The 21,209-nt window shown below is 43.7% G+C and overlaps 1 protein-coding gene across 1 annotated transcript in view; it reads left to right on the plus strand.

The window, feature by feature from the left end:
* LOC138301115 (F-box only protein 6-like) overlaps positions 1-21,209 on the plus strand; it is an 88,818-nt gene that overhangs the window by 14,690 nt on the left and 52,919 nt on the right. The window contains exon 3 of the mRNA XM_069241245.1: positions 9,673-9,799. Coding sequence (XP_069097346.1) covers positions 9,673-9,799 — 127 coding nt within the window. The remainder of the gene's footprint in view (positions 1-9,672; positions 9,800-21,209) is intronic.

Genomic DNA, 21,209 nt, shown 5'->3' on the forward strand with positions numbered 1-21,209 from the left:
AGCATTCCATTTGCCTTCATTCAAGCCAAGAGCCTGCCTTAAGACCTTTGACAAGTTTTTGAAATGGCTATGGGGAGGGGGAGACACAAAGTAGCGTACCCTACGACTCCTAATCTGCAGTATACCATTTACCTCCGGGGCTGAAAAAGGGTCATATCTTAGTATGTGGGGGTCAAATCTGAAGGGCAGATCTATCCTGAGAAAATTCTTAAACCTTCGAGGCCCATGGAAAAAAAAATCAATAGTTTGGTCTATGGCTGTCAAATCAGATGGCCGCCATACACCAGATTTTCAGTGCATTGATAAGAACCCATGTGTTGGCGGTGCATTTCAGTTTTGAGATTTGAGCCGCATGAGATGACTTCAGGGCCGCCATGAGATGACTTCAGGGCCGCCATGAGATGACTGCAGGACCAGCGGTTATCTCTAAATTTGGCAGGCCGAGTGCCATTGGGGAAGTAACGTCCTTCACAATCCCAAAGGACACTCCTCTGTCTACCAAACTTCCTCAGTCTCTAGTCTAAGATGAAGTCTGCATAGGGGCCACCACATTATGCCAATGTGAAAAGTGGATTGATGGTTGTGAGAGGTGGAAGACCCACTCATAAAGCAACCACAATCCTTGTCAGGGTGAAACTCAAATGTCACTTACAGGACTACATGCCCCTGGGGTGCGTTGACTGTTTCCTGCTGCTGCTCCTGCTGCATAAATGTGCGTGCCTGGCCAGTCTGCGACTGCATCTCCCAGACCTCCAACTGCTGCTGAAGACGGGCCTCAGGGAGAATGCGCTGAAAAGCACTGGCGGTGTCCCGCAGTGTGGGTGTTTTGACTGTTTCCTGCTGCCTGAAAACTTGTGTGCCTGGCTAGTCTGGCGTGGGACTGCATCCCCCAGACCTCAAACAACTGCTAAAGGTGGGGCCTGGGGAGAACCTGCTGAAAAGAGCTGGTGGTGTCCCGCAGGACAGGTGTGTTGATGGTTTCCTGCTGCTGCCTGATCTTGCTTGCCAGTCTGGGGTGGGACTACGTCCCCCAGACCTCCAGCTGCTGCTGAAGGGGGAGCCCAGGGGAGAACGTGCTGAAAAGCACTGGTGGTGTCCTGTAGCACGAGATGTGCCCGGGCCAAGAACTAGATCTGGGCTGGGAAGTGCTGCCCTGTTAGAGGTCCTTATTTTTTTTTTTGCGCTTAATAGGTAACATACATAGGTAATAATCTCTAAAGGGGAGCCTAGTCCTATCCAGAACCGAAGGAATTTTGACTTGGGGCGATTAAATCCCCTGAAGCCTTCAAATTTGTTTAGGCTCATTGTGCCCATATGGAATTGGCCTAATGGGCAGGCACAAATGTGTCGCCAGGCCCTCGGCCCTGTCTCCCCCTACCAGAACCACCTCAATTGATTGGCTGTTGCAAAGGGCCATGTGGGTGATCTCAAGTGAGATTGAGCTAAGGGAGAGAAGATTATCCCCGGGTCCAGATCAGTCATCCCAAGCTCCATTTAGTCCCTCTGATGCTGCAATGGCGATAGGAGCACCTAATTCTGCCGTTAGAGAGGAGAAAGGGTCCGGTCCACTCAAGCAGAGTAACTACTGCATTGCCTTCACCAGAAGTGCAAGATATGGTCCAATTTTGTACACTAGCACCGGCTAAGAAGCCCAAGAGAACAGCTTGGAATAAGTTAATTGAGTCTGGCACCAAGCTGGACCTTGATCTGGCCCCCCCAAACGGGCGCACAGCTGCCTAACATTGTGGCAGGAAGGGGCTCATTTGCACAGCCCTCATGGATGACCCACCTTGTGGAGGAACTAGTTTAAAAGGTTAAGGATATCCTGCGCTCTGAATTAACATCGGTCATGGTGCGGCTTTCTGCGTTGGAACAACTGCTTAGTAATAACTTTAACACGCAGCCCCTGCAGGCAAAGGGAACAGTCCCCCTGGAAGGACAAGGGGTGCAACTAATCACTCCGCCATCGAGGTTCTTATCACGGCTTGCCCACTCATGGGCTGTGCCCTGGACAGTGACCGCGCGTGTTTCCCCATTTCAGTATAGAGTCGTTATGCTTTCAGGGGCCTAACCCAGCAAAGAGAGCCACTTGGGAGTCATACAGAAGCAAAAGGAAAACATTTAAGGGGCCCTTGGGCAAGGAGGCCCTCCCGAGGTCACAAGCTAACCGGGATTACCTTACTCCCTTCTTTGTACCCCTACGTGGCGGTCCTGATTGGGGTACTCCCGCTGCCCGAGTGACAAAGAAAATCACAAGCAGAACTTGTCAATAAATCACTAAATTGGCTTGTCTGCAACAAGAATTTCCCCCTCTCATTGGCGAACGCTATACTCTTTGGCCGAAGGTTGGGGTGATTGGGCCGGGGTCAGGTCTCCCAGGGAATTTCGTGATTATCAATTTTAGAGATCTGCAACTGGTTTATAGTCTGTTTTATGATCACGTGAGCAATCCAGAATGGGAATCAAACCTTGCCCTCCCGCCCCTAGGTTATTTTTTTATAAACCTAGCTTTGTCTTCAAGCATTCCTGCACTTTGCCAATGCGTTATTACCCCCCTGCCACTTCCACTGCAGGCATTAGACCCCATTCTAATAACATGGTGTATAGTGTTGACACCTCAAACCGCCTTGATGGGCTAGAATGGGTTGATTGACTTAATGACAAAGAGGATAGTGAGTATATCCCCCACTCAGTAGTAGCAAGCAATAGGGTCTGCAGTCCTTTGCATTGGTGGGAGGGAGGAGGGAAGGAAGCCCAACCGTGAACATCAGTCCACCAGAGAAGGGCCCGAGCTGATTTTACCCAACTTGAGTTGCAGGCCAACCTTGAGTCATGGCAGAAAGAGAGCTAGACAGTCCATCCCACTCCTCCTTAGCTGTTAATCTGCCAAGCCAAGGCCCTGGAGGTACCAGCAACTGTGGCATTGGCGAGTCAGTAAATGTGGCTCTTAAGTCCTCTGGTAGGCTTGCTTTTACTGATTTTAGTAATGATAATGGGATAAAGGAGTTCCCTAATCTACAACTGTTGATCGAAAATGGGGAACCCATCGGGGACAAGGTATTGGTGGTGTTGGGAGCAAATCATTCGCTATTCTCTCTTAAGTTGCTTTTGTGGAAGGTTTCTGGACTGGGATCGAAAGTAGATTGTGCAGACTGGGGCCATTTTATAGACCTGTTTGATCTCCGCCTCTTTCAAGAGACTTTGCTCACCACCAAGGTGCAGTGAGCAGGCTATGCTTGTTATAGCAAGGATACAGTACTAAGGGGTAGGGGCATCCCCTCAAGGGGATTGATGACCTGGGTAAACTCTGCACTTGGGTGTAAAGTGGAGGTCATTCCATTTGAGTCTGAAAACATTCTATGTGTAAAGTTTAAATGCATGCTGAAGCGTGACTTGTATGTCTTTAATGTCTATTTAAGACCAGTGGAGAATCGCATCAGCAACTGTGGGGGTTTGTCTTGCTCACTTAGCATGTATACGGAAGGAGCATATAAAATTGTGGGTGGTGACTTCACTTGCCAGTTCAAGCTCATAGATACTAACTTAAATTACATCACGCAGGAGGAAGACAGGGCCTGGTCCAGCCCGGACCTGGCAATCCCACCCGTTAAGAAATGTTCCCCAGTGGCACTACAGATTAATGCCCTGGTTATAAACCAGGGTATGCGTGCTTGTAATGAGGGAACACCCTCAAATAAGGAAGGGAAGCACACTTTTAACAGCCCTAAGCACTAGTCTAAAAGATCATATCTTAGTAGAGGGCAGACTTTGGTCATACCAAGTTGATATGCTAGTTGTGCCCAAAAACAACAGCGACCACAATGCGCTAGCTTTTGCCATGAAACTCCCATTATCCAGAGGGTTAGACAGTTTCCCTGATCTCTTTGATGGCAGGTGCCAACTAGCATCTAATCGACGGAGGATTAAGTGGAGTACAGTGGCACACTCAAATGAACAGGTGGGGTGGGTATGTAAATTGGTTGAGAGTAGTTTGGGAGACCTGCTCAACTTAGACCTGAATATGGAGGATAATTGCCAATTGAAGATAAAGCTAATCCATAAACTTCTTTTTGAGGGTCTAGAGAATTATTTTTTTTGAAGGATCTAAACCTGCAGGTGCTAAGACAAGCCGCCGTCCTGGTTCAGTCCCCATTGCACTGAGGCCAAACTCACCTTAATTGCATCAGTCAGGACGCAGAATAGAACAATGATTCAAGCTAGGCGAGAGGATTACAGGAAGGCTGTTAGTAGGTGACCAGTGTGCCTTCTGGAGTATAGTAGCTACGCAGAGTCCGAGTTGAGAATAAAATTGCAGCGAAGGCTTGGATCATGCACTTCTCTGGTCTGTGCAACCATCAGAAGGAGGCTGTGAGCCATCTGCTGATGTGCCGGGTCCCTTCATGGCTTTTCCAAGGGAGGTGTGTGGTAACGTGGCACGCCCACCCATTACTAGCCCGAAATTGTCCCTGGGCATTAAGAAGATCGTTGCCAACATAGCACCTGGATTTGACAAGATCCCTGGTGACTTGTTTTTGGATGAGCCCGACATTTGAGGCCTCTATTTTGTCTTACTATTCAATGCCATCATCAACAGGATGCTCATTCCTCCATCATGGGTGGGGACTGAAATTATACCGATATACAAAAAAAGTCTCCCCCCCTCCTGCCAATAAATTATAGACCTATCAGCCTCATTGACACTACACAAAAATAGTTTTAGTCATCTTGGAAAGACTACAGGAGTGGATGGAGGCAAATTATGTTTTAAGCACCCCCCCCCCCCCCCCTTTAAGTGGGCTTCCATAAACGCATGTCCACTGTAGACCAGGTGTTCAGGCTACAGTTGCTATATTGGAAAACTGTTGCCATTGAGGGAGGATGCTTATACATGGTGTTCATGGACCTGCGTTCAGCTTTCAGTTTGGTACCCAAACACACGTTGTCACCAGTGTTAGCCGATATGGGAGTCCCGTCATACCTCCTTGAAATTATTTTTAGGCTCCATGCACATAATTATGCCAGAATCAGATGTGACAGATTGGAAGAAGTGACCAACCCCTTCCCCGTAAAAATAGGTGTAAGTCAGGGCTGCATTCTTGCCCTAACCCTTTTTACGTTGTATGTCCGCAATCTTGTTGCCCATCTGAATATGGTTGAGAGTGATGTCCCAAGACTACTTAACTTGAAGGTACCTGCCCTAATGTTTGCAAAGGATTCAGAAAATCTTAGACGGTTTTAGTAGCCTCTGTAAGCAGAGGGGCCTGGAAATGAATATAGCGAACACAAAATCCATGGAGTTTAACCCATGTCGTACAACGAGACCCAACCCCACTTTGGAAGGGACCCCCCTGGAAAGGGTCACAAACTTTGATTATCTTGGCATCACCCTTAATGAGCATATGAATTGGGCAGCACCCATTGCAGGGCATAGACTAAGACTGGAACATCTCTGTGGGTGGCGGTCAAACTTATTGCGGTTTGTTTTTTACACTCATTTCCCCGGTACTCTAACTTTATTCACAACAAGCACATGATAGCTTACTCTATGGTGCAGAGCTCTGGGGGCTTAAGGCTGCTCAATCCTTGGAGGTCCTAGAGAACAGATTCTTGAGGCAACTATTGAATCTCCCGGTCAGCACTCCATTGCTTCTTTTAAGGTTAGATATAGAGCTTAGGCCTACCTTGGAGGGTATTGCAGCTAGGTCAATTTTGTATTGGAAGATAGTTTGGGCTACCCCTGAGTTGCAATCTTTCTGTCAAGGGCTGGAGGAGATACTTGGGCTTCCAGGGTTATGGAATCTTCCATTGAAGAAACCTGTTAGGGAGACCCTGCAAAGGATGGGGAGTGAAAGGCTGTGGGATGACCCCGGGGGGGGGGTCCCTTAGTGACCCCCAAAGAGGACCAAAAAAGGAGCTACAAGCTGTACATATTGAGCTCTCTTTTATCTAGATCAGCCCTAGGCTCCTTGGCAGCCTCATTTTTGAAGGATGATTACAATTCTTTAGATTTTAGATGATACAGAGCCCACTTTTCTGTTTGCAAATTAGATACGGGACTCTACGCCTGAATCAGTTTACCGTTAAATGGGACCATACTTCCACTGCATTGGAATGGGCCTGTCCATCATGTGGCATAAGTGCGGAACAGCAGAGTGTTAGAAATGGGGTCTCTGGTTGGCAGTCAGGTTACCCCCTGTCCAAGCAAGGACCCTCACTCTAGTCAGGGTAAGTCACACAAAATCCAAATTATCCTGTGCCCACCTTCTGGTAGCTGGGCACTGAGCAGTCAGGCTTAACACAGAAGGCAATGTGTAAAGTATTCCTGCAATAAATCATGCAATAACACAGTGGAACACCACAAAAATTCACTACACAGGGTTTAGAAAAATATATAATATTTATTTGATAAGATGAAGGTCAAAACGATTAAGATGCAATAAGTATATTTTGAAATATCACTGTAAAAATTATATAAAGTGTCTTTAGTCTCTTAAAAGCAACATATGTCTCTTGCAAGCACAAAGTACCTGGTTTGCACACAGAATCTCCGCAAGGAACCGCAGAGGAGGAGATGCGTGGAAAACAGAGGTGTGGTCGATTTCTCGGGCCGCACACAGCAGTGCGTCATTTATTTTTCTCGCAGGGAAGGCTTTGTGTCGATTTCCGGCGCTCAGTCCCGGATCCTCTTCGGGTTGCTGGGTTTTCAGATGCCTCGGGGACGATGTGTTGAAATCTGGTTCTTGCAGGGCGAAGTCACAGGGGCTGCGTCGATCCGGTGGGTGTTGCTTGGAAATTTCTAATGTACGGCAGGCGCTGCGTCAATTCCTCTCAGGAAGTCGGACTGAGTCGTTCCGGCTCGGCTTTGTGTCGATCCAGTGGGCCGTGGGTCAAATTTCAGGTCACTACACAGGCTCTGCATCGATTTCCGCCGCACAGGGAGTTCTTCTTGCAGGAATGAAGTCTTTTTGGTCCTGAGACTTCAGGGAACAGGAGGCAAGCTCTATCCAAGCCCTTGGAGAACACTTCTCAACACAGCCAGAGAGCAGCAAGGCAGCAGGGCAACAGCAAGGCAGCAGCCCTTGTTAGAAAAGCAGTCAGGTGAGTCCTTTGGGCAGCCAGGCAGTTCTTCTTGGCAGGCTGCAGGTTCTGGTTCAGGTTCTTCTAAAGGAAGTGTCTTGTCAAGAAGTGTCTAAGTTGGTAGGGTCAGAGACCCTTCTTAAATACCCAAATGTGCCGTTGAAGTGGGGGAGACTTCAGAGTGGCTTAGAAGTGCACAAGGTCCCCTTTCAGTTCCATCCTGTCTGCAAGGGGCCCAGTAGGGGGTGTGGCAGTCCTTTGTGTGAGGGCAGGCTACTGTCCTTTGACATGTAAGTGTCAGGCCCTCCACCCTCCCAGCCCAGGAAGACCCATTCAATATGCCGATGTATGCAAGTGTGTCCTTCTCTATGGGCTACCTAGGGCCTACCTTAGGAGTGACTTGTATGTAGAAAAAGGGAGTTTAAGGCTTGGCAAGTACTTTTAAATGCCAAGTCTAAGTGGCAGTGAACTGCACACACAGTCCCTGCAATGGCAGGCCTGAGACATGGTTAGGGGGCTACTTATGTAAGTGGCACAACCAGTGCTGCAGCCCACTAGTAGCATTTAATTTACAGGCCCTGGCCAATGTCACCATGTTTTCAAGGAGAGAGCATATGCACTTCAGCACTGGTTAGCAGTGGTAAAGTGCGCAGAATCCCAAAGCCAGCAAAAATGAGGTCACTGCATTTTATGGAATCCTATCGACCCTTTTTATTCTGTTCGATTTTTATGGATGAATTGCATAAATTGGACAGGTTATTCTACTAATTTTAAATACTGAGTGGGCACTCATTCAGGGAGGGTATTTCTCCACAAGGAGTTGTTTGCATAGCAACTTAATGCAGTGGACTACAGTCCTAGTAGTGCAAACAGACAGGACTATGGAACTCCTTCAGAAGCCTGGTAGTAGGGGGGAACAAAATTCACATCTCCTCTGATACCTGCAGCATGAGACATTCCTATGTATATTCATGAGGAGATCACTGTTGTTGCAAGGGACAATCATTTGAAAGTAAACCTATTCAAGGATCTAATGTTAATCTGCACACAAATGCACTTACATAATGACACGGTTGAGGTCTAAAATATCAGTTACCCTCTAATGGGAACACCACTGCATCATTTCGAAGACTCCAGTCTACCATACACATGGCTAAGGATGGTTCTTTCCATTTGGTCAGGACTCCAAAATGAGGCTGAAGTGGCTAATAATATTGTAAACGGTAATTGCTGCCAAAATCACACTCCTGGTTCATATTTTACTCTAATGATACACAAATGAAAATGGTAAAACCTTCAGTTTCACCTCATAACATTACATATTATTATAGATATATGTTCACACAGGGAACCCATCAGCTTCCTACAAAACAAATGTCCCAGGAGTGATGTGGTCTGTTCTACGAACATTGTCCTTCACCTTTTTGGGTGACCTAAGTAAATCTTATGGATGGATAAATACAGTGGTTCTGCTCTGGAGGAAATAGCTTAGTTCCTTTGTTGAATGAAGTCCTTGTGAACGCAGTGTTTCTAATTATCAATTCTGTAACATTGCAAAGGGAAACCTAAGCCTGTTTAAAGTTCTGTATTCGACTCCTAACTGTTTATCCATTTGCTGCGATTATTTAAGAAGCATTATCCTAATGGCTTGTTTTAAATAGTTTAAGCAGTTTCACTTGCTGTATTTCCTTCATTGAAACCTGCTCAATAGCTATTTCTGGTTGTGACAGACACTGAGCATCTATGATTGTAAGGAAAAGAGGCAAATATATATTAGTGAAATCTAATTGCCACATACCACATTCTGACACTTTTCCCAACAGGTGGATGTGTGGCAGTTTGGTGCTACCTGTTTTTTACTCACTGTTCTATGACTGAAAGACTTAGTCATATCACTGCATGATAGGCTTCAGTATGGTACTGTGGTCCCTGTTGATTAGCACTTGGACGTCTGGATGTGGTTTGACTTATTCTCAAAACTATAATCCAAAGAGACCATGATAGACAAGTGCCATCCATTAGGCTTCTATGGCATTTCCTGGTCATATTTTCTAGTAAGCACCTCGGTCAGATATTGATTCAAGGCCTAAAGATAATGACTGATTTGGCTTTGTGAGGCCCATCATTAAGTTCCGGAGCATTTTGCAAAGTGGCAGTGTGAAGCTGCGAAGAGCATATATGGTGCATCACTTTTATAGGCACCAATGGGCCTTTGAGCAACACTCCATGTAAGAAACTGGGCATCCACAAACTCAAGACAGATCGATGTTGTGGTTTACCTGAAGTGTTGTGCACAAAACATTTTGCAACAGTGAACACCAGAGATTCTGCAGGTCTTAGATCATGAACCAAGTCACAGCCGAATGTAAACCTCATAGCAAGCCTGTGACGCTTACCTTGTGAAATTTCTGTGCCCGCTTAAAAGTGGGAAGTGACTGTCATGAACCATCTACATGTGTGCATTAATGAGCTACAGATACATTCTTCCAAAGTCCCAAGCAAAAATTATCTCCATTTAACAGATGGTTTTTGATGCATCAGTTGTGTGGAAGTTGAAAGACTTGCTTTAATAACCTTTGTTCTCTTTGTTTCTAGAGAATTTTGATTCCTGGCAAATTGATTCAAATGGAGGTGATGAGTGGGTAATTGAGGACCTCCCTGGTGTTCATGGCCAACCGTTTCCTCAGCCCAGCATCCGGAAATATTTTGTTACTTCATTCGGGTAAAGTGGAACCTATGACAGGATGGAGTTAATGAAGGGGCTGGTCAAGGGTAAAACAGTTTCCACTGCTGTACATGTTAGTGGTCCATCTCAGTGTGCAAACTTTGACTCATTCTAGATGTGATGCGGGTATGACTGTTTTTCATGTTACCTGCTACTCAGAATGTGATTTAACTGAGCAAAATCGAATTTTCAAAAAGATCAAAGCTGTCTCCATGTATGTCAGAAAGACAACATTCTACATCCATGTAGATGTCGCACCTCCCTGTAATTATGAAATAATTAATTGACTAATATAGATTTTTGTGGTAGAATGCATTAGTCCAGGCCACTTCATTTAAGATAAAGAGTACAAAAGAGGGTGATCTTCAAATTGACACATGAAGTATTTTTTATATTGCTAAATTAGGAGTATTGTTATTGTATTGCATTTCTATAGTGTTTCAGATCCCCAACCAAACTAAGAGGCAACACAGGTGTTGATTGGGTGCCTTGGTTCACTTTGTGAGTGCATGGTTGAACTTAATGCAGATTGTAGTTAGACCTGTATGGAAAGCCCTGAGTGAAGTCAGAGATTTGGGGACATGCTCTAAACTTGGTTCAGAGACATTGCTGCATATGAGCATGAGGTGTTCAGGAAATTGTGAGAATAGGTGCTGTCACACATGCAGATACCTACCCTTTCATGTAGGAGTCATGTATGTTTGTTGAAAGAACACAGTTTTTAATGTGTTCTGGAAAATTACAATGGTTGTAAATTATTTGTATTCTAGCAGGAATTGAATGTTGGATCGTAAACATTTGAACATAGGAGCTTCCATCAGTGCACTAATGTTTTTAAAGGAGTGGAAAGTCAAGAGTGAAGCTAATCTAGATTGAAGTGTGTTAGGTTGGCGGTAGGTACAGAAGATGTGCTGAAGGAAGAGAAGTACAGACCAGTGAATGTTATGATGAGCTACGAACACTCCTTGAAAGTGATAATATTGGGGCATAAGGAGCCTGTGTGGAGAATGAAGAGCTGGTCAAATGCAACTCTGAATATTAAGGCTAAGAACAGCTGCTTTCTGGATTTTATCTCAAGATCCAGAGGCAATAATTTCTTAAATGCCACACTTTACATCTGCCAGAAACATCCTTTAACAGTATGCCTAAGTTAAGGTAATTAGATGTCAAGAAACCAAAGAGCAATGTTGGTAGACAGAGGAGTTAAGGGAGACCGACATTCCAATTCTAGAAGTACAAAAAATGTGAAGCATTTGGTTATACTTTAAAACTGCTGTGAGGTGTTTCCTTAACGAGATGAATGCATGATGCTATCCTCTCTGTTTTGTAAACAAATGTTGACTCACTAATCATTCTTATGCGAATCATCATTCTCTATAGTTTCCAAAACCACATGGAAGAAGATGCCAATGTGTATGTGACATTGGCAGAATCTAGTAAGGAGAATGCTATTTTGAGCAACAACTTGTTCTATCTGAGGGAAAACGGATGAGTTATCTCATCATGTTAGAGGATCCACGAGCAGCTTGATTCACTTGAGGAACCCGGGAGAGGCTTGTATTCATAATCACTTTGGGTTTCCTGACTTGGTATGATGGGTTATGATTTGGGCTAAGATCCATTGGCTTGATGGTGGACAGATGAATGATGATCCATTTAACAATGGCTGTGGTCTCAGCTTTTGACATGTTTATCTTGTGGTGATTCATTAGCATCCACTATTCAATAGCTTGGTGGCATTGACCTGTAGCTCAGGAATCAAGATCAGATAGACTCAATTTTTAGTATAATTTATGTTATCGGTATAACTGTAGCAGTTCAGCTACATAGAGAGATGAGCTTTGGTATTGAGGTTAGGTAGATATTAAAGATGAGGAGGGTCGTGATGGATCGTGGAAGAATTAATCCTTTTAGTAAAAAGGATCAGAGAGGTGGCAGTGATAGAACAAGGTATCTGCAAAGAGGATTAGGCAGTCCATTGTTTTTAGTCTCAAGAGCAGTGATGAAGAACCATATCAAAGGTGGTAGAATTGAAGTGTTGCTACTCCACTTGAGCCTACCTTTGGCTTGCTCTCTTGCTGTCCAGCTAGTGCAGAATTTGTGTTCCTGGGAGGATTCATGTCTGTCAGTTAGTAGATTGGTATTTATAGCAAGGCTAATAATTTACATAGTATTTCTTTTTGGCAGCTTTCCTGGGAGAGAATTATTGGAGTAGTAATAAACGTAATCCGCAACCTTTGCAAAAACGTAATAAAGACACTGGAGGCAAATCCTTCTAGACCATCAACCACTTGCTGTGGCCTCTGTCATTTTACTCTTAAATAACATGGTTTCCATTCTGTGATTTAGAGATTGTCAAATTTGACTTAACTTTTGGCTCGGTGTGTCTTCAACTAGAGTATGGCCTTTACCACCAAGGCCCTTATTATGGGTGGGTCAGAGGAGTGGGTGCTGTTTATCACAGAATATATAAATGGAGTCCCTAGGGTTTGGAATTTATCAAGAAAGATAGAAAAACTGCAGGTCTTGTTTTTTTTTTTTGGGGGGGGGAGTGATATGCGGATTGTGATGCTAACCATACCAAAATTTCTATGTCCTTTTAAATACTGTACCATTTTTCCCCTGTTAAATTCCTGCAGGTTTAATTCGCCAAAATGTACTAAAAGGTGCAGTATTTTACACACCTGGCAATTACTGGATGGTGTTAATACCAAACAAATTTGAATTCAATTCCTTGTGCAAACAGCAGCCTGTGCTGGGGTCAGAAAACACTGACCCTCCCATAGTCAGGGGCCTTGGGAGACCTAGTCTACAATAGGAAAATAATCTTTTGTGGTGGAATTTTTAAACAAGTGAAGTGTTAAGTATTTCTGTTTCATAATGACCATTATGCTTGTACCCTCTATTGAAAAGAGTGCTAGTCAGTGTTGCCACTGGTATTCTAGAAGTGCATAAGATGAAGGCTGCGAGCTCCAGCTAAGCATAGCATGCTACTCAAGCTCCTGAGTGGGGAGGAAGATCAATCTGTTGTCCTGACCTCATCATCCCAACAGCCAAAAGAGAAATAATCAGTAGCTGCTGAACTTGCTAAAGGCCTTACTGAATAACATAGTAAAGTGTCCTTCGAAGAGATTGTTATTCACTGTTCGGCTATTGCAGTTGAACTATCTGGTGCAGAAAGTAGAGAGATTGAACCATCAATAGTGGAAGCTGTTGGTGAACCTCCGCTGGTAATGGTTGGACTTCCAGCAGGTGCAACTGCTGCAGCCATTGCTGTATGCACTATGGGGTACTAGTTCCATTCTGGTGATATCTGTACTGCTGCTATCTGCATCCTCAGACATAGGACAAAAAGGGGAGATCTCTTGGGAAATCCTGCACCTTTTGTAAAAAGTTTCATGAATGAGGGTTGATCATTCTAAGACGTAGCTGCTAAAGGTTAAACATTGGCAAACCACAGAATCTTCATCACGGGCCATCTTATCCCACCCTGATGAAATGCTACTATTAGAGAGGACTCAACCTCTGAGCAAGGGAGTTTTTAGTAAGAATTAGTGGACTGGATTGGTTATAAATTGACAAGCCCGTAATTTTCCATTAGTTTAAAATGTTGTGGACTATAGTGATCTCTTGGATGCAAGTGACAATGGGGATTGGGGAGCAGAGTGCCCTTTACTAATGGATAACACCACCCAGCAGTCAGACCAATTACATTAGGAACATCGGTGAAAATCAGGGACTCCACTTTATGTATGATCTAAGCAGTCTCATATGCTGGCACTAGGTCCCCAGTCGGGTAGGGTAGAATTCCAATGAGGAATTCTGCTCCGTCTGATCACAATTGGTCTGGTATTCCCATACCCAGATTTATAAGACCTTATAGTACAGTTTAGAAAATCTGGATAGTAAAATTGTTTGAGGAACCAGCTGTATTGTGTCTGCCCTTTAATAGGGCTCGGAAGATAGATCGGGCCATGTGAGTACCATAGGACGGGGACCCAAGGCATTAAATCATATGGAAACCCACACATAAAAATCCACAAGTAAAAGTCCACGCAGAACAAGATTCAAATACAAACAATGAAGATTTATTTAAAATTTAAACAATCAATATTAGAGACAAATGGTTAGTCAAATTCAAAATACTGAAGATGAAACAAATGTGAGTTAGCATAAGCAATACAAGCTGAGCCCTATTCTGGTTAATAGGCAGAACCAACTACGGTCTAGCACAAGGCAAATGAGTCAAAAAGCAACTTTTCTTAGGGTCTGCTCCGTTTTGCAGGTAAGAGAGAATCATGACAAATCTCCATATATAAAGTTAAAAAGCAGTTCGTCATCAGGACATGCGTGATTGGAGTGCCAAAAAAGTCTTTAAATCCCTAAACATATATTTAATAAGAATACAGACATTGAGTCTGCCTTTGAAGAGAGCAACAGAATGACCTGGCTCACTTCCCAGAACAGCATGTTGTATAGCTTTTCAAACAGAAATCGTACTGTTGCTCTGGTATGAATCAAATGATACTACTGATACATCAATTGGATCAAAAGGCCCACTGGTACAACAAACACATCACATGAAAACTGTCTTTTGCTTTACTACTAATAAATAATCCTGTGTTATGTCCTACAAGAGAAAACAAATGCACATTTAAATCTATATTCCTTACCTCTCCAGAGGAAATGTTGTGGTAAAGATGTAGTTGAATTCTTCTCCTTCCTCAGGACCATCACAAACAAGAAAAGAGTACAATGTATTTTACTGCACAACAGGATCATAAAACTGTCTGAATTAAGAATATTTATTACAAAGGGACGAAGAACATATTTTAACTCAAGCTCCACAGGCAGTGAAATGAGAAACCACGTTTTAATTGTGCACCATACAACGCATGCAAATAGATTTGAGGCAAAGCTATGTCAACTGTAAAAACTTTGTTAAAATCAGTACATTTATTTGCGACCCATCTATGTTGAAAACAATTCATTAATTTTAAATCCTCTCCTACAATTTCAGCACATACCTGTTCGGAACTCGCTACTCGGTTTTCAGCTAAGGCAGGAGGAACATGTAATCCTCCCCCTACAAAGCAACATCTTTTTGTTCTCTTCAACACCCCCCACATGTACATGTGCTCATAAATATTTAGAACCAGGGTAGAGCACGTACTAAAAGTGTGGGTTAAACCCTTTGGAAACATGTATACTGTATGGAATAATTCCGACTGAGCCCAGGTCTGCCCTGTTATTCCCCATTCCAAAGGGTTTCAATTCTAATTACATAATAATGGCAAGTTGGCACTGCACGGTACCGGTAAATACATGTGTGAAGGTTGCACTTTACCGGAACCCTGCAACTCAACAACTCAAGGCCTATATCCGAAGTCCTTTGCATAACAGTAGAAAGTTGTGATCCCTTCGGGAGTGGGAATGTTCTTGGTAGCGCTGAAGAAAGAAAGTTTGTGTAATCCCAGTTTGTTTTACAGGTGTGTCATACTAGGAAAGAGGTTTTGCAGATACCCTATCTCCTGCCCATAGGTTTAATAGGGCAACAACATTCAGGGGTGTCTAACGCTTGTGGATTCTAGTTAGTTCTTCATATCCAGAATTGCCCCCCTCGAGCTAATTAAGCCAGCAAATTATTTGGGGATGTATGAGCAAGCCAGAAAATGCATTCAAGAACATCTGCTAATTGGAAAGATGAAATTCAGCAAATAAATACAAATTTAAATCCTAAAATATTTTAATCAATCAAGGAAAGAACCAAACAACGTTATGTTTAAATCCCCCAAACCACCGAACATTCCCAGTGAACTCGCCCACAAACAAATCCCAATATACACAGCATGCCCATCCAAACACCACAATACACGTGCATTGATACACACACATGGCCACTTGCTAAGAGGAAGGAAGCAGAGCAAACCAATAACAAGTCAGTACTTACACACAAGCCTTGTGAACCTAATGTATGATACCAAAGTAATATCGGCAAACCATTGGTACACTAACACAACTAGGACATCTCTGGCCTTGGCTTTCGTAAATACATCAAGGTAGCCAAGGTATTTGCTTTACTGAGGAGGTAATGAGGCACAAGACTAGGTCCTTGCTTGTTGTCAAGAATGATTTATGTTCCTTAGCTACAGATTGATGGGGTTCAGCAGTGAGTGCTTTGTAAATCAGTGAACATGAATAAAGATGTGAAAATCACTGACCAATTAATAAAGGGATTTGGTCAACAAAGCCCTAAGGTACTTTCAAGATAACTGGGTAACGAGAAGTGGTAATTAGATCAAGCACACTGAATTTCTTGTGTGGCCACAGGCTAATAATAACTCCAAGGCTGCAGTTTTAACTAGTGTACCATACTTGGTCATTATCTGGAATATTTTGCTTCCTATCGTACCCAGCATGGGTCTGTAGCTCTTGAGTTCATTCATAGCTGAGGAACTACCTTCTTTACAGAATATCTAGCCCACACCGCTCATGTTAATTTTGGGCTATTTTAAATGGAAGTGTGGAGATCATGTGACTACATTGGGCCGTGACCACACTGAGGATTCCATATGGCTAATGCCTCCATTCACTTTTCAAGAACAATCATAAGAAGGCTGGAAAACTGTTTTAAAAATCATTACAACCAATATCCTGTGGATGGCGAACAACCGACTACCACACATACCTACTTATTGTGTGTGATTATTTTTGTGTTAGTGTGGATTATTTTATTTAGAGGAGGTGCTTATTCTTCTAAGCGATCATAACCAACTTCATTAACTCTTCTGTATTGACATTTGAGTGACTGCCCAGAAAAGATCTGTCAGAACGTGGATGAGACGTGGTTCAAATAAAAGCTCAGATGAGAGTGAGTACACTCAGAGAATGCGAAATCCAGTGTAGTCCAAGCCTCATTGCTGCTGCTAATGATGTGCCTACTACATGAGACGAGTCCCCAGACCAAGTATCCATTACTTTTGAAAGATCTGGAAACTTTTAATGCGGTCAATCGAATTTTAAGAGCAGACTTGGTTATTCCATTATTCCCCACCCATCCATCTGATGGGTATAAAAAGGTGTGAATACTTTCATAAGATATGAGATAACTTGACGACTACTGTTTGGTAGTTAATTCTTCCTTCTTGACACACTCATCAAATGACAGTTTTATCCCTAATGAGGTACTTTATTTTCCGTCTACAACGATAACTGCAGGCTCCTTTTAGTAAGCCTTTATCAAACTCGGGTGCCACTTTTAACTCGATTAATCATGCCAAACACTGGGACATCGTGTCTGAGAGGGGACGGATTACTTGTTAGAGGTTTGTAAAAGCTATATAGTGAGACCAGTGTCAGGTTTACGCATGGCCGCAAGGGTAAAATCCTGAGGCTTTTGCCGTAAAATGTGTTGTCAAGCAGTGTTTTATGCTGAGCCCTTGTCTCTTAACCAATATTTCTGTTTATTGGCAACAGATCTAGAGGTCAATGGTGTGGACAGCATCAGAGTTGGGCCAATTCATGTACTGCTGTACCCAGCCTTACCCAAATACGAAGTAGGTGTTTAGGGCTACATAACTTTAACCTCCAAATTGTGGAGAGCAAGTTCTTGATGAGATCACTGGAGCTCCCTCATTGTGTCTCCAGTTCAGTCATTGGTAAAGTTTCCAGTGGGGAGATGTAATCGAACTGGACCCTGTTGTTTTGTGGCAATCCATGTGGACCAAAAAAGGCCAATGAAATCCTTGCCCTGGATTTCCACAAAATAATGCCACATGAATAATTATAAAACTGGTGCCCTTGGGGTCCCTGTTCTTGAACGCTAAAATAACCCACAAAAGGGGCGAGGGGCCAGTTTAGGTCATTATATTTGAGTAATGTAATTTCTACTTATGAACCTGATCTAATAAGAGTTACCTGTTTGCTCATCAAATCTACCTATAGTAACTTGAGAACAAGAGCATAATGATTATGGAGGTCTTACACAATGCAGGCCGGCATGAGTTTTTCATCTGAGGAAAAGCAGAGACCAACAGCATAGCATGCAGTGAAATGGAAGATGTCGTAGTGAGGTCAATAAATGAAATAGAAATAGCTTGAACATGCATTGTGTCATATTACGAAAAGGAAAAAAACAAAAACCATTTAACAGACATAAAGGAAAATTAGAGGTCATGGATTCAAGCAACAGGTAAGTATGCAGGGTCAGTATCCTGCCACAGTGCACAAGGCGTATTCTGCCCATTCGAGCTGTGGTGGATGCCATGTGGGGTGGCCGAAAAGAGGTCAGTCAAAAAGCTGGAGTGCTCGTAGTTTAAAGCATGTGAGTTCAGTACGGGTGAGGTGGTGTTTTAATGGGCTCCACACCTGTGAGAAGCTATCCTACATGTTAGTTAAACTGTGAGGGAGTTGTTCTATTGCTAAGATAATCAACAAGCGAGTCAACCATTGCACCCTTGAGGGAGGGGCTGTCTTTTTTCCATGTTATGCCACCGGTTGTCGTGCTCCATGGAGTAGATAGCTAATGAGCTTCCAGTCGGTATGAGTCATAGCTGCTGGGGGTCGGAGTCTCAATATAACTGTGAGATAGGAGGGGAGAGTGGGAAGCCTACAATGGCTTTTATATGGCCCGGGATCTCTTTCCAGGAGGTGGTGATAAAGACGGCAGGACCACCAAATATGACAAAAGTATCCGTCTCTTTGCACCCCCAGCAGGTAGGAGAGGTACCAGGGTAAATGGTAGAGAGGTGAGCTGGTGTCTAGTACCATTGAAACATCAATTTGTATGCTGTCTCCCTGAGAGAGAGAGAGACTATGATAGGTTTTATGGATGTCCTGCCAAAGTACCTCCCATTGTTTGGGTGTGATGTCCTCCAGAGTAGTGACATACCGCCTAGATTGATATTTGTGTTTGCAAACGTTTGGGCTGTTAAAGCATACAGTATGTGTTTGTGATGAGGCCTTGTGAGCCATCAAAGTCCCGAATAAGCTTTTCAAAAGGGATGTAAGGGGGAGTAGCCTCTGAGTATATCGCACAGCGAAGCACCCAATGTCTCAGTTGGCAGTATTGGACTTTGGCGGTTTCTGAGAGCTGGTAGTCCGCCTTAAATTGGTGAAAAGAATTCATGGTGCCCCCTACAAAAAGATCTTGAAGTGTTCTACAATCTCGTATGCTCCAGTCATTAAAAAAAAGAGGTGACAAAGCTGGCACAAAGTCCGGGTTCTGGGCAATAGGTTTGTTAGGGGGAAGGGAAAGTGGCAAGGCCTTTCCCGATTGCCACCCTGTCCCATATGTCCAGGCCCATCCTGGTGGGAGTCTCAATGTAGGCGCTACGTGGTTGGGCGTGCTTGGGGAGTCAGGCCAGTTCCTACACAGATTGACAGGCCATGGCCTGGTCCATGTGGAACCAGTGTTTCTTGCTCTCTTTGACAACCAATTCGGAGATGTAGAGCAGGTGGGCTGTCCAATAATATTCAAGAAGATTGGGGTAGGCCAGGCCACCCCTATCTCGTGGTTGCATCAGTAAGGTGTTTGAGATCGGGGGTAATTTCCCATTCCAGATAAAGGCACAGATATCCCTTTGCAGGCACAGTATTTCAGTTTGCGGGATTGGAGTAGGCTGCGTTTGAAACAGATAGCCCCTGCAGAAGCATGTTCATTTTTACACCGTGCACGCGCCCCAACCATGAAATGTGGAGATGTCTCCAGCGATGGAAGTCAGCTAGGATGGAGCGTCGAAGGTGCAGCTGATTAGCCCTAGTCCAGGATGTTAGTGAGGGAGTAATGTTGAGGCCCAAGTGCCTGATAGTTTCTGACCATTGGAAGGGCGCTAAGCGTTGCAGAGTCAGTAGGTCCTGCTTAGGAATAGTCAGATTAAGAGCACATATTGATCTTAAAACCAGATGCCTCTTTGTATGCTTGCGAGCAAGCAACTACCACCGGGAGAGATCTCTCAGGCTGAGTGAGTGTGAGCAGGAGATAATCAGCGAACATCCTGATCTTGTGGGTCTGGCCCCCAAAGGGGATACCCTTCACCACTCCAGTGTGGTGGAGAGTAATAGCAAGGGGTTAGACTGCCTAAGCGAAGAGGTCAGAGCAGGCACCCTTGACGCATGCCCCTTAGGATAATGACAGGTTCAGTGGTTTGGCCGTCCACACGAACAGTGGCCATAGGTGCTCCGTGGATCATTTTAACACAAGCCCTAAGGGCCAGAGCTAAACATAGGGATAATGTAAAGAAAAGCATTTAGCATAAAGATTCACCTCCTGTTCCGATACGTGCCAAGAGTGACCCGAAGTTACCTAGTAAATCTTTATTTTACAGTTTTGCATGCATGTTTTGACATTGTTTATTCTGTGATTTGTTTTATTCTGCTGTTTGCCTCGCAAGGCTCTTGCCTTGTTGAAATATACAAATTAATATTTAATTTTCTGATGTTCATTGCAATAACTGTTGTACAGAATACTAATGTTTCTAGATACGTAGTATCTATTAAGTTGCTAAAATGTTGTTGATTATTTTCAATAGTAATTGTTGTTTTTTTCTAATCACTGAATAAATGAAATATTTATGCTGATCCGTTTGAACTTGCAGCAGACCTGCTGTCTTTCTTTTGAAGGGTCTAGAGCTAAACATTGAATCATTCACAACTTGAATTAAATTGGTTACAGCTTTTCCACCACAGTTAGCTTACTTGTGTTTATGGGAATGGACCTCATCCCTCTTTAGTGTTTTCTAAGTAGCACATCTTTATTACAGTAGAAGAGAGTGCCGCCCTTCCCCCTCCCAATAACACATTTTGGGCACTGTTCCATCAAGTGATGCCATTCCATTTTAAAAAGAAACCTGGTAGATCATTTTGCACCGTTTATATTTGCAGCAGTGCAAAGTTTCCTACTACAAGCTTTACTTACACCTACTTGGTCCTGCCCATGACTCATCTCATCTTACTAGCAACTCTACATATCACATCTTCATGCTTGTTCAATAGCTGTTGTAGTGTCCAACAGTTCAATCTGAATATGTAGTCAGGCCTTTTTCTATGCCCCTAGAATCTGGAACAACCTCCTTTTATCCATCAGGATCGTTCCAGCGTTGCTCCAATTTAGAAAAGAGTTGAAGACGTGCCCCTTTAAAGAACCCTATCTCACAATGCATTAACTATCCACAGCCCAGTTACATCTCTTACCACTTGTTGACTTTATGCTTGTCTTTGACCATGTAAAGCGCTGCATCCTTGTTGGCTAGGCTTGCGCTACAGAAATACTGATTACTTACATAATTACCAGCTCTCCTAAATCCTTACTTCTCCTTCCTCTGCTCAAATCTCAACCATTTGTATGGTAAAGCATGGTGGCATTCATACATACTGATTTGTTACCACCCAGTCCAATGATAAGAGCTAC

This window comes from Pleurodeles waltl, chromosome 6, assembly GCF_031143425.1.
Source record: "Pleurodeles waltl isolate 20211129_DDA chromosome 6, aPleWal1.hap1.20221129, whole genome shotgun sequence".
Lineage (NCBI taxonomy): Eukaryota > Metazoa > Chordata > Amphibia > Caudata > Salamandridae > Pleurodeles > Pleurodeles waltl.